We start from the raw sequence: 15,092 nt of genomic DNA on the forward strand, positions 1-15,092 counted from the left end.
AGGACGGGGAACATGGCATTAGAATATATTGGGTGAGAAAGTGGAAAAGAGCTTCATTAACCTTGGATCTGTCCCAAATGGCACCATGTTCCCGATGTAGTGCACTACCTTTGACCAGAGTTGGTCAAAAGTAGTGACTACATAGGGAATAGGGTGCTATTTGGGACATAAGCATTGATAGTGAAGGGAAACAATGAGAGTAGAGATAGTGTGGTAAAATATAGTTGATACAGTGATAGTTTGAAAAGTCAGTAAATAAACACTGTCCCTTCCCACTGCGCAAAGTCAACTTTCTGTCCCACAGCAGTAGTTACTCTCTGCATAGCCTGTACATTCTGATAAATGTCTGTACGCTTTCAAGGCCAGACAACACAGTAATTCTACAGAGGCATAGAAAATAAGTGCCACTTGAACACCGCTGTCCTATCAAGTTGACTCTGTTTATTGTGACAGTAAGACTGAGTGTAGCACCAACAACATCTTTATTTTCACCTTTCAATCCCCATCAATATACACATCCATGAGCATTCTTATAAGGCAAAGCTAAAACTACCAACCGTTTGGAAGGTAATATAATCTACAGTTTAACCCCTCTTTTAAGACCTTGAATAAAAAGCATATATTACACAAAAAGTGTTTCTATAAATAAGTATTTAAAAATATACAGAGAACATCCCTAATTGTTAGTATACCAACACACTGCTACTTTACAACATGTTATGGTCAGTCTCTAAATAAAAAATGTTAATTGGTAGCACTGGTGCTCCCAACTTTAAAAAGTTAGGATCACACCCAAAAAAATTAGGAGCCTATATGAATTATATTTCTTTCTGAAGCACATGTTGTGCCCTAGAATCTAATATGTAACGCTGTAAATACATTTGTTTATTATAAAAAGCTAAAATGTGGGGAATATTAGGTTTCTACATTATGTAAAAGCACTATTTTCCTATTGAGATGAATTACATTGAAAATGGTACAGTGTATCTTTAAAAGCATTAAGTTTGTGATGACTACTTGCAAGAGATCTGTCATTCATGGTTCTGACTAGAAGGGAGTACAGCCATGACCGGAAGTGACTTTTTCATAGCAGATTATGAGAATTTACGCAGCAAGTTAGGCTAACTAACGTGGTTGATTAGGAGACTTAGGTGAAGGTTATAAAAGGGTTAGGGTTAGCTCAAATGCTCTCCTAACCTGCTACGTAAAGTCACTTCCGCTCGTAGCTGTATTCCCTCTAGTCACAACCGTCATTCACTCATTGCTATGATCACAGAGTTTCTAAACCCAGAGGCCCAACATCGTGATACTTCCAGGAGCGCTTCGCAAAGCCGACTCGACAGACCAGTCTGGGGTTTGGGAAGTAAATGAGAGAAGTGGACAATTCTTTCTTAGTAGTTAATTTTCAACCTAGATTCGAGACAATGTTTTAAGTAGGTGAACATGTCATAACTCCAACCTCGTGAAAGTGACAAACTGACACGTTTTCATTTATATCGAAGGAGTGCCTTTGATTTGACGGCATGCAAAGGCGCAGTTCAGTGCGACACTACCGTTAGACCCGATGACGTGTTTCTGCACGAGTTTAGGTAGCTAACGTCGCCATGACATCGCCTGCGTGATCGGGGATTTCTACTATCGGAGAAGCAGTTTCTAGGCATCTTCATACCAAACCATCTTTCCTAGGATCATTGATCTCCTGAAGAAGCTATCCTTTTCCCTTTCTTTATGTGCCCCCAAATGTTTGAATATACTGGTAAAGTTAGATAACTAGCTAATGAGGTAACAAACATGACTGAACAAGGTGTAGAACAAATGGTTAACGGCCCGCAAATAATTTTAGCATGGCCCGTAACATGGTTTAGGGATGTAAAATGCGGCCCCCCCACTCCTCACAGGAAGAGAATAAGGTTAATATGGTCAGATCCTTCGAACTGTTTGTGCTAGAAACAAGCATTTCTAGCTGTGGTAATGGTGCAAGCATCACGCTAACGAATCTGCGCTCGGGAAACAAAGGTACAGCGAATCATTGCAACAATTATTATAAAAATACATACATATTGGCTTTTTTTTGGGTAGCACTAGTTCTCCCAAATTAAAACTGCAGGTCGTACAGCTAAATATTTTGTTGCATATGCGACCAAATTGGTCGCACTTTAGAGCCCAGGTTACAGTAGTCTACTATATCACTATGTAATGGGAACACCCTTACGTTTAGGTAATTTACTTCACCTATATCATATAATTTAAAAATCTAAATATTAGTCACACTTGTTGGGGAATGTACAACGTGCAAGTATTTCTGAACTGAACAAAAATAAATATTAATTTACTAAATGATCAAGTTAATACATTAAATAATTGTCAATTCACCTCAATACAGCTCTATATTTATAAACGTTTAGTGCAGGGCACATTATATAATAGTATTTTACTCCAAATTGGCATGTTTTCACAACACACATTAAACAATGATTCAACAGCTACCTTGAAGAATGTTAAAGTACAGAAAAAGAAGCCGAAGGAGTCCTGAGAACAGCCTGGCTTGGCCAGACAACCCCACACACAGACACAGACACAGACACACGGTGGAACCAGGGTCAGTCAGAGTTATCAGGCGTCGTTATTGTTGTGCTCTATGTGGGTCACCATGTTGGTCACCAGTTTCTCTAGCTGCTCTGCCCTCAGCTGGCCTGTCTCTAGGACCTCCTCATGGTTGGCCTTCTCCTGGCTGTCGTAATCCATCACAGCCTGGTTGGTGATCAGGGACAGGGCGAACACCCGCATCCCACAGTGACGCGCTACAATCACCTCGTGCACCGTGCTCATGCCTAGAACAAGGAAAAAGGGGAGGACAAAAGCAATGCACTAACTGACAATGTGATTCAAATGTTGCAGAGTCGCATTGTCAATAATTCTGCATGAAATGCAGCAAGAGCAAACTACAAGAACAATGGAGTGCTTGCAAAAGTATTGTTCTGAAAGTGGAAGAAGTTTAGAAGTTAAAATTGTTGCTAGAGTTGAAGACGATGGCAGTAGTGCTGAGGTGTTGTGATAACTCTGTAGCTGCTCCAGGACTCACCCACAGCGTCAGCCCCGAGTCTGTTCATCATACGACACTCAGCGATGGTTTCGAACGAGGGCCCGCCCAGCACGCAGTACACTCCCTCTCTCAGGAAATCACCAAAGCCAAGCTCCGCCCCCACACATTGTGCCAGCTGCAGAAGTTCCCTATCATACGCATCAGACATGGAGGGGAACCGAACTCCGAATCTAGGAGGAGGAAATGAAGGTAGCAACTCAACCAAACCCGTTTTCAGTCCCTGATAAACCAGTTGTGGAAAAAGGGTGCACGCCCAAAAATACATAGTCTAGTAAATTACATCTGTATAGTTTGGAGAGGAACCGAACCCCGAACCTAGGAGGAGAAGGTGGTAACTCAACCTCGTTTTCAGTCCCTGATAAACCAGTTGTGGAAAATGGGTGCACGCCCAAAAATACATTGCCTAATAATTACATCTGTATAATTCAAGTAAAACTTTGTCGGCACCCTTTTTAATATGCATTCCGTAATCACTATATTGTACGTCCCTAACTGTTGCCTATATAATTTACATAACCACACACCTTTCATCATTGGGTCCTGCCAGTGGGTTGTTCCCAGCGAACCCAGGCATGTTGATGTGGTCTTTGATGATCATGACGTCCCCAACCTTGTAGTCCTGATTGAGGCCTCCAGCTGCGTTGGTCAGGATGACCGTCTCCACACCTAGCAGCTTGAAAATCCGCATGGGCATTGTGACCTGCAATATTTGTCAATTTCAATTGTAATTGTTTATAAACGTATTTTATACGTGAAGAGTAGCTGACGCCGTGGCATCAGCTAATGGGTATCCTAATAACATTGAAATGCACATCCAGACATACTGTGAAATACAATGCGAAGAATGGAGTTGAGGTAGGCCTCTGCACTTCAGCAAACAAAAGAAAATCGGAGTGGTGCTCAACAACAATGACAGGAATCCAGTAAAAAAATGTATGGGAAACACACAAAAAACAGGCAGTGATATATACAGTGCCATCAGAAATTATTCACACCCCTTGACTTATTCCACATTTTGTTGTGATACAGCCTGAATTCAAAATGGATGAAAAAAAAATCTCACCCATCTACACACAATACCCCATAATGACAAAGTGAACACATGTTGAACATTTTTGCTAATTTGTTAATTGAAATACAGAAATATTTGTTTTACATAAGTATTCACACCTTATGTAATACATGTTAGAATCACCTTTGGCAGTGATTACAGCTGTGAGTCTTTCTGGGTAAGTCTCTAAAAGCTTTGCACACCTGGATTGTACAATATTTGCACATTAGTCTTTTTTAAAGTTTAGAAGTTAAATGATCATTGCTTGACAGCCATTTTCAAGTCTTACCATAGATTTTCAAGCCGATTCAAGTCAAAACTGTAACTAGGCCACTCAGGACTATTCAATGTCGTCTTGGTAACCAACTCCAGTGTATATTTGGCCTTGTATTTTTAAGTTATTGTCCTGCTGAAAGGTGATTTTGTCTCTGTAACAGTGTTGCTTCCGTCCCTCTCCTCGCCCCTACCTGGGCTTGAACCAGGGACCCTCTGCACACATCGACAACAATCACCCTCGAAGCGCCGTTACTCGTCGCTCCACAAAAGCCGCGGCCCTTGCAGAGCAAGGGAAACAACTACTTCAAGGTCTCAGAGCGAGTGACGTCACCAATTGAAATGCTACTAGCGCGCACCGCTAACTAGCTAGCCATTTCACACCGGTTACATCTCCCAGTGTCTGTTGGAAAGCAGACTGAACCAGGTTTTCCTCTAGGATTTTGCCTGTGCTTAGCTATATACTTTTTTTTTTTTTTTTACCCATCTACCAATAGGTGCCCTTTTTGGAAAACCTCCTGGGTCTTTGTGGTTTAATCTGTGTTTGAAATTCACTGCTCGACTGAGGTACCTTACAGATAATTGTATGTGTGGGGTACAGAGATGAGGTAGTCATTCAAAAATCATGTTAAACACTATTATTGCACATTTTTACTACTGAACGTATTTAGGCTTGCCATAACAAAGGGGTTGAACACTTAGACATTTTAGATGATCATTTTTTAATAATTTGTAAAAATGTCTAAAAACATTATTCCACTTTGATATTATGGGGTAAGCCAGTTACACAAAATCTCAATTTAATCAATTTTAAATTCAGGCTGTAACACAACAAAATGTGGGAAAAGGGGTGTGAATACTTCCTGAAGGCGCTGTATCTTCTTACGCTCAGTACTCTCTCTTTATTCCAAAGTTTACTGATGTTACAATGCAAAGAGTATAGCATCTCATAATATTACATCTTCTTTTTTTTTTCTTTTTTTCTCTGGGAGTAGATCAGCTTAATATTGCAGATAGATTGTAACTTCTATCAATGTAATTGTCTGCATCACTTCCAATCCCCCATGTTTTTTATATATATACTCCCCTTTATTACTTTTCAACCCCGCCATCCTTTCCCTACTTGGGGTAAATTAGTGAACAACAATGCCCAGGCCTCTACTTCCAGCCTATACTTACTATCTACACCTTATGGACACAGTCAATTTTACAATAATTCTATTTTATTAGTTTTTTTTGTTTTTGCTCCTGAACTACTTCTACTCTCAACCTCTCCGATCATTTTCATGATGTCCATCCAGTTGGTTCTATATGCCATATCTTTCTAACTGTGCTCTTTCCCAAAAGCTCCCAACATACAACCTATATACTTATTATGGACACAGTATGCTTACATTATTAGCTATCTTGTTATTATTTGTTGTTAGTTGTTATTAGTCCCATCCTTCAACTCCATTCAATACCTCCCATCTATCTCTTAACACCATCCATATAGGATTTCTATTTGCCATATATATTTCAACCGTACTGTGATGTTTTACAAAAGTTCTGAACCTTTCTATTCTCATTGCTTCTACAGATTGTGAATTAAAAATAAACATTTTTGCTAAAAGTATTATTATATTATTGATCGATTGACTATGACTTTTCAGATCACCCAGTAATGCTATCTGCAAGGTTAGCTCCAGGTAAATATTGCAATCCTTTAGCCATTCCTGGACCTGTGTCCAAAAACAAGCTACAAATGGACAGAACCAAAACAAATGATCTAATGATTCCGTCTCTTCACAGCAAAATCTGCAGAGCTGGGAAGATTGTATCCCCCATATAAATAACATTCTATTGGTAGCAAGAATTTTATATAATAATTTAAATTGAAAGATTCTAATTTTTGAATCCGGTGTCGTTTTGCGTGTCAGTTCATAAACACTATGCCATGGGATCGGTACGTCAAAAATCTCTTCCCAACTATTTTGCTATCTATATGGGACGGCTGTCAATCCTTTGGTCCTTAAGTGAAACTGATATACTTTTTTATTTATCACAGTTTTCCTTAACCAATTATGTTCTTTAATGCAAGGCCGACAGATAAGTTCCTTACTTTCTCCCCCTTCCACTTTCCTCTTCCACTTTTGCAGTAAGGCTGCAATTATTTGGTTGTAATTTTGGGTAGAGCAGACATTTCCATATGTTTTTGTTAGCTGCATGTGCGACATAACTCCACCAGTCCTACCGATGATATCATTTACGAAGATTATACCTTTTTTAAACATTCTGTCAAAAAATAAAGGTTTTTTGTCAATTAGTATATTTTAATTTAACCACAATATTTGTTGCATTATTTGTTCTGTCATTTCTGGAGGATTAAATTGAAATTGCAACCAACTTTCTATGGCTTGTTTTAGAAATAGTGATATTTGGGAGATTATTTCCTTTTCAAATAACTGAAAATGAGTTGTTGTAATCTGAATAAAAGGGAAAAAGGCATTTCTTGAACATTGGGTGAGACAATCTTACTAATTTGCTTGAGAACCAGTTCGGATTTAAGTATAACTTTTGTATGACTGAAGCTTTTAGTGATAGGTCTAATGCTTTAATATTGAATAATTTCTTTCCTCCGAATTCATATTCTTATATAAATAGGCCCTTTTAATTTTGTCTGGCATGCCGTTCCAAATAAAATGGAATATTTTTTTCTCATATAATTTAAAAAACTGTTCGCTAGGCGTAGGCAAGACCATAAGCAAATAGGTAAACTGGGATAATACTAAAGAGTTAATTAGGGTGATTTTTCCACAAATTGACAGGTATTTTCCTTTCCATGGTAGTAAGATCTTATCTATTTTTGCTAACTTTCTATTAACATTTATTGAAGTGAGATCATTTATTTCCTTTGGGATATGTATTCCGAGTATATCCACATCACCATCAGACCATTTTATTGGTAAACTACATGGTAATGTAAAAATTGTATTTTTTAGAGATCCAATACGTAATATACAGTGGGGAAAAAAAGTATTTAGTCAGCCTCCAATTGTGCAAGTTCTCCCACTTAAAAAGATGAGAGAGGCCTGTAATGTTCATCATAGGTACACGTCAACTATGACAGACAAAATGAGAATTTTTTTCTCCAGAAAATCACATTGTAGGATTTTTTATGAATTTATTTGCAAATTATGGTGGAAAATAAGTATTTGGTCAATAACAAAAGTTTCTCAATACTTTGTTATATACCCTTTGTTGGCAATGACACAGGTCAAACGTTTTCTGTAAGTCTTCACAAGGTTTTCACACACTGTTGCTGGTATTTTGGCCCATTCCTCCATGCAGATCTCCTCTAGAGCAGTGATGTTTTGGGGCTGTCGCTGGGCAACACAGACTTTCAACTCCCTCCAAAGATTTTCTATGGGGTTGAGATCTGGAGACTGGCTAGGCCACTCCAGGACCTTGAAATGCTTCTTACGAAGCCACTCCTTCGTTGCCCGGGCGGTGTGTTTGGGATCATTGTCATGCTGAAAGACCCAGCCACGTTTCATCTTCAATGCCCTTGCTGATGGAAGGAGGTTTTCACTCAAAATCTCACGATACATGGCCCCATTCATTCTTTCCTTTACACGGATCAGTCGTCCTGGTCCCTTTGCAGAAAAACAGCCCCAAAGCATGATGTTTCCACCCCCATGCTTCACAGTAGGTATGGTGTTCTTTGGATGCAACTCAGCATTCTTTGTCCTCCAAACACGACGAGTTGAGTTTTTACCAAAAAGTTATATTTTGGTTTCATCTGACCATATGATATTCTCCCAATCCTCTTCTGGATCATCCAAATGCATTCTAGCAAACTTCAGACGGGCCTGGACATGTACTGGCTTAAGCAGGGGGACACGTCTGGCACTGCAGGATTTGAGTCCCTGGCGGCGTAGTGTGTTACTGATGGTAGGCTTTGTTACTTTGGTCCCAGCTCTCTGCAGGTCATTCACTAGGTCCCCCCGTGTGGTTCTGGGCTTTTTGCTCACCGTTCTTGTGATCATTTTGACCCCACGGGGTGAGATCTTGCGTGGAGCCCCAGATCGAGGGAGATTATCAGTGGTCTTGTATGTCTTCCATTTCCTAATAATTGCTCCCACAGTTGATTTCTTCAAACCAAGCTGCTTACCTATTGCAGATTCAGTCTTCCCAGCCTGGTGCAGGTCTACAATTTTGTTTCTGGTGTCCTTTGACAGCTCTTTGGTCTTGGCCATAGTGGAGTTTGGAGTGTGACTGTTTGAGGTTGTGGACAGGTGTCTTTTATACTGATAACAAGTTCAAACAGGTGCCATTAATACAGGTAATGAGTGGAGGACAGAGGAGCCTCTTAAAGAAGAAGTTACAGGTCTGTGAGAGCCAGAAACTTGCTTGTTTGTAGGTGACCAAATACTTATTTTCCACCATAATTTGCAAATAAAATCATAAAAAATCCTACAATGTGATTTTCTAGATTTTTTTCCCTCAATTTGTCTGTCATAGTTGACGTGTACCTATGATGAAAATTACAGGCCTCTCTCATCTTTTTAAGTGGGAGAACTTGCACAATTGGTGGCTGACTAAATACTTTTTTCCCCCACTGTATGTTTGTAAATGTACCAATAAAAAATACCGTAATGATTGAGTGTCCATATAGCTGTACCGTGATATTTGCATTGCTACGGAGTAACCCTTCAATTGTTCTCCACTAATTCCCCCGCTAAAGCCCCTCCCCATCCCAAGTTGAGCCGTCATCCCAGTGATCAGCATCCCACCCACGTCCCTCCGGATCCCTAAGGCCCCGAGAGGCCAGGACCCATCCATCGAAAACAGCACACAGTGCCACCCACAAAACAGAAGCAGATTAACCGCCAAAAGCATTTCCAATGCTGTCACCTCATATATATATATAACTATTTTATAAAAAATTATGCATATCCTATAACCCGGATTGCCATTGTATTACATTTAATTTATTGACAAGCAATTATTATCCTAGCAAATAATTCCCATGGTCCATCCCATACCCCCCCCCCCCCTCCCCCCCAACATCCCCACCCCCCCACAACAGATGCCGGAAAAACACACACGCACATACTCACATACTCCCAACACACTCAACCCCCCTCCTCCACAATCCACCATAAAATCAGATACTCAACGGCTGTTATATCCCAGAGCCCAACTCAAGAAAGAACCTGATTTACGAGTGCACATACAGTTAAAGCTGATTGAGAAAGCATGCAGATTGAGCAGAAATTGACAACAATGTGAGATTTGATTAATCTACTTAATCTATGTCAAGTCCTAGGTGATGGAGATCAGATCCACCCTCTTCACCTGAGACACAAACACTCTGATCCCCTGTTGTAACCATTTTCCCAAGCATCTCCGTGCGGTCAGACCTTTGATTATTTTGGGCCACCTGGGCCACAATGATAAACCCCCTCTCTGATTGTCCGAGTGTGACCCCCTCCCCATGGGTTACTGCAGCCAGTGTTGCCAGCACTGCCACTACCTGGGTGGGCGTACTCCACCGGAATCCCCACCGGCTAGGTAAAAGGTCGTCAAGGTTCTCATTAGCAGCTTTGAGAATTTCCTTGTATATTATGCTCTCCCATCAGGGGGCTCTGGCTTTGTAGGACCAACCCTGCCAGGCAGGCTCAGAATCTTGAGGGGGCGGTGCTGCTCAAGTAGGTCTCTGACCGCATTTATTTCTCTGTTTAGGCTGCATACTCACAGCAGGTCCATAAAAGAGATGGGAACTTCTCTTTGGTGTATGGGTCGCTCAGGTGGGTGTCCAGGTTATAGGGTTAGGGATCTTTCCATCATGATAGGACAATGAAAAATTAGATTAGATGTATACTATATTTAAAAATGTATATCCCTCATCTACACAAAATTGAAAGCTCTCTCTCAATATTACATCTTAATATAACGAGTGGTCCTTTACAGTTACTAGTTACCTGTCCAAAATTGTAATCAGTAACATAACTTTTGGATTATCCAAACTCAGTAACATAATCTGATTACTTTCAGATTACTTTCCCCTTAAGAGGCATTAGAAGAAGACAAAATGAATAATACCAATTGAACAACATCTATTGCAGGATAAATCAATGTTAGAGTTTACATAGCTGGCCATAAATGGATGTTGCATTTTAATTTATGGGTTGGTTATGTAGGCTTCTTCTAACCCATTGCTTTCTACTACAGATAATAATACGTTTAGGGTAGAACTACATTAAAAACCAAAGTCTGTCACATTTCCAGTCATTCCAATTAATTTAATACCCTTGTTCGTCAAGAAAAGGACTTGGAACTATGAAAATATAGATTAGCCAAATTGTTCTACCTGAGCATTAACCAAAAACGAAGGATTAGTATCCTACTCTGTTGTTTATGATTTGGTTGTCATGGAGGACTGATTGGGCTCATTGCTTCGAGTTGAATAAAACAATGCAGCTCTCATGGAATAGTATGCTTTGAGCACTACCAAAAAGTGCTATTTGCATGTGAAAAATGTATGCCATATGCTGGACTTTCTATAGGCCTATTGTTTACGTTTTTGTTGGTGACACTTTGATAGAAAATTTGGGACTAAAGGTTCCATCTGTAAAAACAAATTTACAGCAAATTGTTTTAGTGTATTCTTTTGAACATAACAACATGAATTGGGATATTTAAAGAACTATATAGGTAGAGAACAAGTCTGTCAATAACTAAATTTTGACAAAAATGCAGATAGAACCCTATAGTCCCAAGCTCTCGATATCTCGATAATTTGCAGCTGTTTAAGTCTATCAAAAGTGCGTGAGTTTGACCATCTGTTAGGCCTTTGGATTTTTGGGAGGGGAATCAGCACAAATTAGATTGAGCAAACTCGCACTTGTGGTCTTCTTAAATTAAACTGTTTTTTGACAGTATGGAGCACAACACCATGGAGAAGTTTAGAAGGTAGGAACTCCCTCAAACTTTAATTCTATAGGCTGGGATCCGCACTATGCAGCTGTTGCAAGAGCACATTTTTCACTGGTTGTCCACTGTTTGCAACATCAATGATTGATAGGCAGCTTAAACTTCTCCAATTCAACCATTATTTGGTTAAAATACACATACACTTGTGAACAGCCATCCACAACAACCACAATCCGTAAGGCGCAAAAAGCTAAATGACAGAGCAGCAGTGTGATTCACATCAATGCGCTATGTAGATATGAATAATAAGTGAAATCCGTGTCGCCCGTAGGCTACACCACTGCTGTCGTCCTTACCTCCAAGCGTTTATTCAAGTCGGATCATCTTTGGATGCCGACAGCAGTCTCACCATTGGAAGACATAGTTTGGACTGTAGCCTACAAAAGCCTATTCCTGCTCTTTCCCCGCGATCCATCAAACACATTTGGTGTGTCATCATAGTGGTCTTGTGGTCAGACTCGCTCAGATGGAACAAACTTAAACTTGCACCTTTTTCAAGGCTGATTTGAAGGTCATTGAGAAAACAGAAAGGTGTCCCAAAGTGTTTCTGAATTTAAAAGGAATCCTAGAAGTAGCCTAATCATATAGTTTTTCAAAATGATCTAATCTGATTACAATATTTTAGCTGGTAACGTAAAGATTTTTTGCAATCAGTTACATGTAATCCGTTAATCCCCAAGCCTGATTACTCGGGGCGGCAGGTAGCTTAGTGGTTAAGAGCGTTGTGCCAGTAACCGAAAGGTTGCTGGTTCTAATCCCTGAGCCGACTAAGTGAAAAATCTGTCAATGTGCCCTTGAGCAAGGCACTTAACCCTAATTGCTCATGTAAGTCGCTCTGGATAAGAATGACTAAAATGTAATGTAATTACAAAATGTAAAGCTCTCCTCTCTCTCTATATTCAATTTAAGGGCTTTATTGGCATGGGAAATGTATGTTAACATTGCCAAAGCAAGTGAAGTAGATAGTAAACAAAAGTCAAATAAATATTACACTCAGAAGTTCCAAAGGAATAAAGACATTTCAAATGTCTATATACAATGTGCAAATAGTTAACGTACAAATGGGAAAATATATAAACATTAATATGGGGTGTTTGTTCTTCACTGGTTGCCCTTTTCTTGTGGCAACAGGTCACAAATATTGCAGCTGTGATGGCACACTGTGGTATTTCACCCAGTAGATAAGGGAGTTTATTAAAATTGGGGGTTTTTTTGGAATTCTTTGTGGATCTCTCTCTCGCTCTAAAAAGAAAACATCAACAAACCTTCTGGATGGGGTATCCCTCATATAGATGGAATCTTCCCTGCATGCACACACACGCTTTCCCTTTCAGCATGCCAAACACCAACCTGCCAGCGTGACCATGCACTGGAACACACAAAAAACTGTTAGATCAGTGCAATGACACACACACACACTGTGTATTAGAGATAAGTATACATGCATAACACGCATACAAAAGTACACACCTGTGCTCTGGGGGAAGTTAGGAATGTCGCTGTATTTAAATGCTGTCTGATCTTTCAGCATTTCTGCCAGGCCTCCCAAGCCTGAGCCACACACTATCCCCACCAGGGGGCGTATCTTTGTCTGGGACAGGAGCCATTCAGCTGTAGCACTGCACTCCTCAAAGCTGTACCTGAGAGAGAGAGAGAGAGAGAGAGAGAGAGAGAGAGACAGTGTAATTTTTTGTTGTTTATTTCACTTTTGTTTACTATCTACTTCACTTGCTTTGGCAATGTAAACATATGTTTCCCATGCCAATAAAGCCCCTTAAATTGAAATTGAATTTAGAGAGAAAGACAGGGGGTGGCGGGCGGAGAGAGGAAGAGAGCGAGAGTGAGAAAGATGGAGTGAGAGAGGTGGGAGGGTTACTGTCAAAAGCTCTCATAACAAATGTGTGGGAAAACTGCCTCATAGTAAGAAAACAGCGAGATAGACATGAACATCTGTTTGTGGAGTGAGAGGCTTTGTTACAAATGGCACCCTATGCATTACATAGTGCACTACTTTTGACCAGAGTCCTATGAGCCCTGGTCAAATGTAGTACACTATATAGGTAATAATGATCCATTTGGGACAGAACCAGAGAGGTGAAGGGGTGGAGCAAGAGTGGAATTGGGAAACACAGCTGTGTCTGAAGCAGCCTTTTGTTATGTAATATAAGATTACAACAAGATTACCACTGAGAACATTTACACACAAACACACGCACGCACTCTCCTATTGTATCTGATTTAACAGTAAAAGGTCCTACCAGCATCCACAATGTTAACACACCCCATGGCATGTGTAGGCTTAGTACCAGATTCCTTTCATGGAGCTGGGCTACGTGACCCGCTATGCGGGCAAAGTTACCGCAACATTTTCCATGTTGAGGAATTTCCGCTGCCCAGTAAAAGTCTGCAATGGAGTCTAGTCCTATTATGCATTAGCCTTCTGACATGATATAATTGTAGGCTATAGAATTGACGACACAGTAAAACGCTACACATAATACTATAGCCAGATGTTATTTTAACCATTTATTTAGCGCCTGTCACCGGGTAAAACTGCGCTTTCAAGAAAAACTATATTGACAAATTAGCCTAGGACTGGACCAAAAATTATAATAAAAGTATAGCAGGCTACAGAAGCGCAAGAGACCACGACTTTCCGATAAGCACGCCCATGAATCTATATGATCCTACACTCACCCATACAGCACCATTTAAGGTTTACAATTACTACGCTTCCCGACTGATGCTTCTGATATCTGAATCCGCAGCTATAATGAACAGTGGATATTGTAGGAAAACACTTACCCCATCGTAGTTTCTGGATACATGATGATGCTCCTGCAAGTTGCCAAAAATTACTTTTCAAATAAATTATGGACAGACTAACTGACCTGACAAGTTTGGAAATAAATAAATAGGCCTATTTAAATAATAGCCAACTCAACTCAGTACTGACGCTTCTTAAAGTTCCGGCAGTTTACTTTGAGGATTTATAAACCTCTTTCCCCTCCACACGAGCCACATCCCCGGTGTGACGTACGGTGACAGCTCGCGCCCCTATTGGAGAGTCACGCGGGCGTTGTTCGGATGATGATGCAGCAACTGCGGTGCTCTTGGTGATTTCAAGACATCTCGAAAACGTTTAGGGTAAGTTTTTTTCCCGTAGAACTTCGAATTGGTTTATTCACCTTACAAGTGGTAAACTCGGAGCTTATGTCGCGTTCAATACAACACGGAAACTCGGAACCTGAGTTAAAATTATATATATATATATTTTTTTACAATACAAAACATCCACATACAAACGACAACATACAGAAGGACACAAACATCCATAACATCACCCCTGCCCAGACCCACCTGCTCACACCCCCATCTCCAGTTCCCCTATCACTCTCCTTCACATGGCCTCAAACTGCATCAGGGGACCGGTGGCACCATAATTGGGGAGGACGGGCTCATAGTAATGTCTGGAATGCAATGAATGGAATGGTATCCAACAGGTGTGTTTGATACCATTCCATTTACTCCAGCCATTATTATGAGCCGTCCTCCCCTCAGCGGCCTCCTGTGAATTGCACCATTTTGTTTCTCTCCATCGCCCCACACACTTTCAACATTCAGATAATAAAGCATTTGACTTTTCCAATGTGTTAATATATACGTTTTTTCAAGATGATTGACGAG

At 40.3% G+C, this 15,092-nt stretch overlaps 1 protein-coding gene across 1 annotated transcript; it reads right to left on the bottom strand.

Moving 5' to 3' along the window:
* Positions 1–426: 426 nt before the first annotated feature.
* Positions 427–14,438, bottom strand: LOC311099039 (purine nucleoside phosphorylase-like). The gene is made up of 6 exons (XM_084139640.1): positions 14,211–14,438; positions 12,876–13,045; positions 12,671–12,774; positions 3,628–3,803; positions 3,083–3,273; positions 427–2,831 (listed from the first exon to the last, which is right to left on the bottom strand). The coding sequence occupies exons 1-6, from the start codon at positions 14,231–14,233 to the stop codon at positions 2,614–2,616; spliced, it is 882 nt and encodes a 293-aa protein (XP_083995766.1). The 5' UTR covers positions 14,234–14,438; the 3' UTR covers positions 427–2,613.
* Positions 14,439–15,092: the final 654 nt, after the last annotated feature.

This window comes from Coregonus lavaretus (assembly GCF_964263955.1).
Source record: "Coregonus lavaretus genome assembly, chromosome: 23".
Classification (NCBI taxonomy): Eukaryota; Metazoa; Chordata; class Actinopteri; order Salmoniformes; family Salmonidae; genus Coregonus; species Coregonus lavaretus.

Bases quoted from the DNA above. Each gene is read 5' to 3' on its own strand.
- LOC311099039 (XM_084139640.1), bottom strand. From the start codon at position 14,233: ATGTATCCAGAAACTACGATGGG. The intron at 12,775-12,875 runs GTGTGTACTTTT...TGTGTGTTCCAG, and splicing joins TAACTTCCCCCAGAGCACAG to TGCATGGTCACGCTGGCAGG. The intron at 2,832-3,082 runs GTGAGTCCTGGA...TCCTTGTTCTAG, and splicing joins ACTCGGGGCTGACGCTGTGG to GCATGAGCACGGTGCACGAG.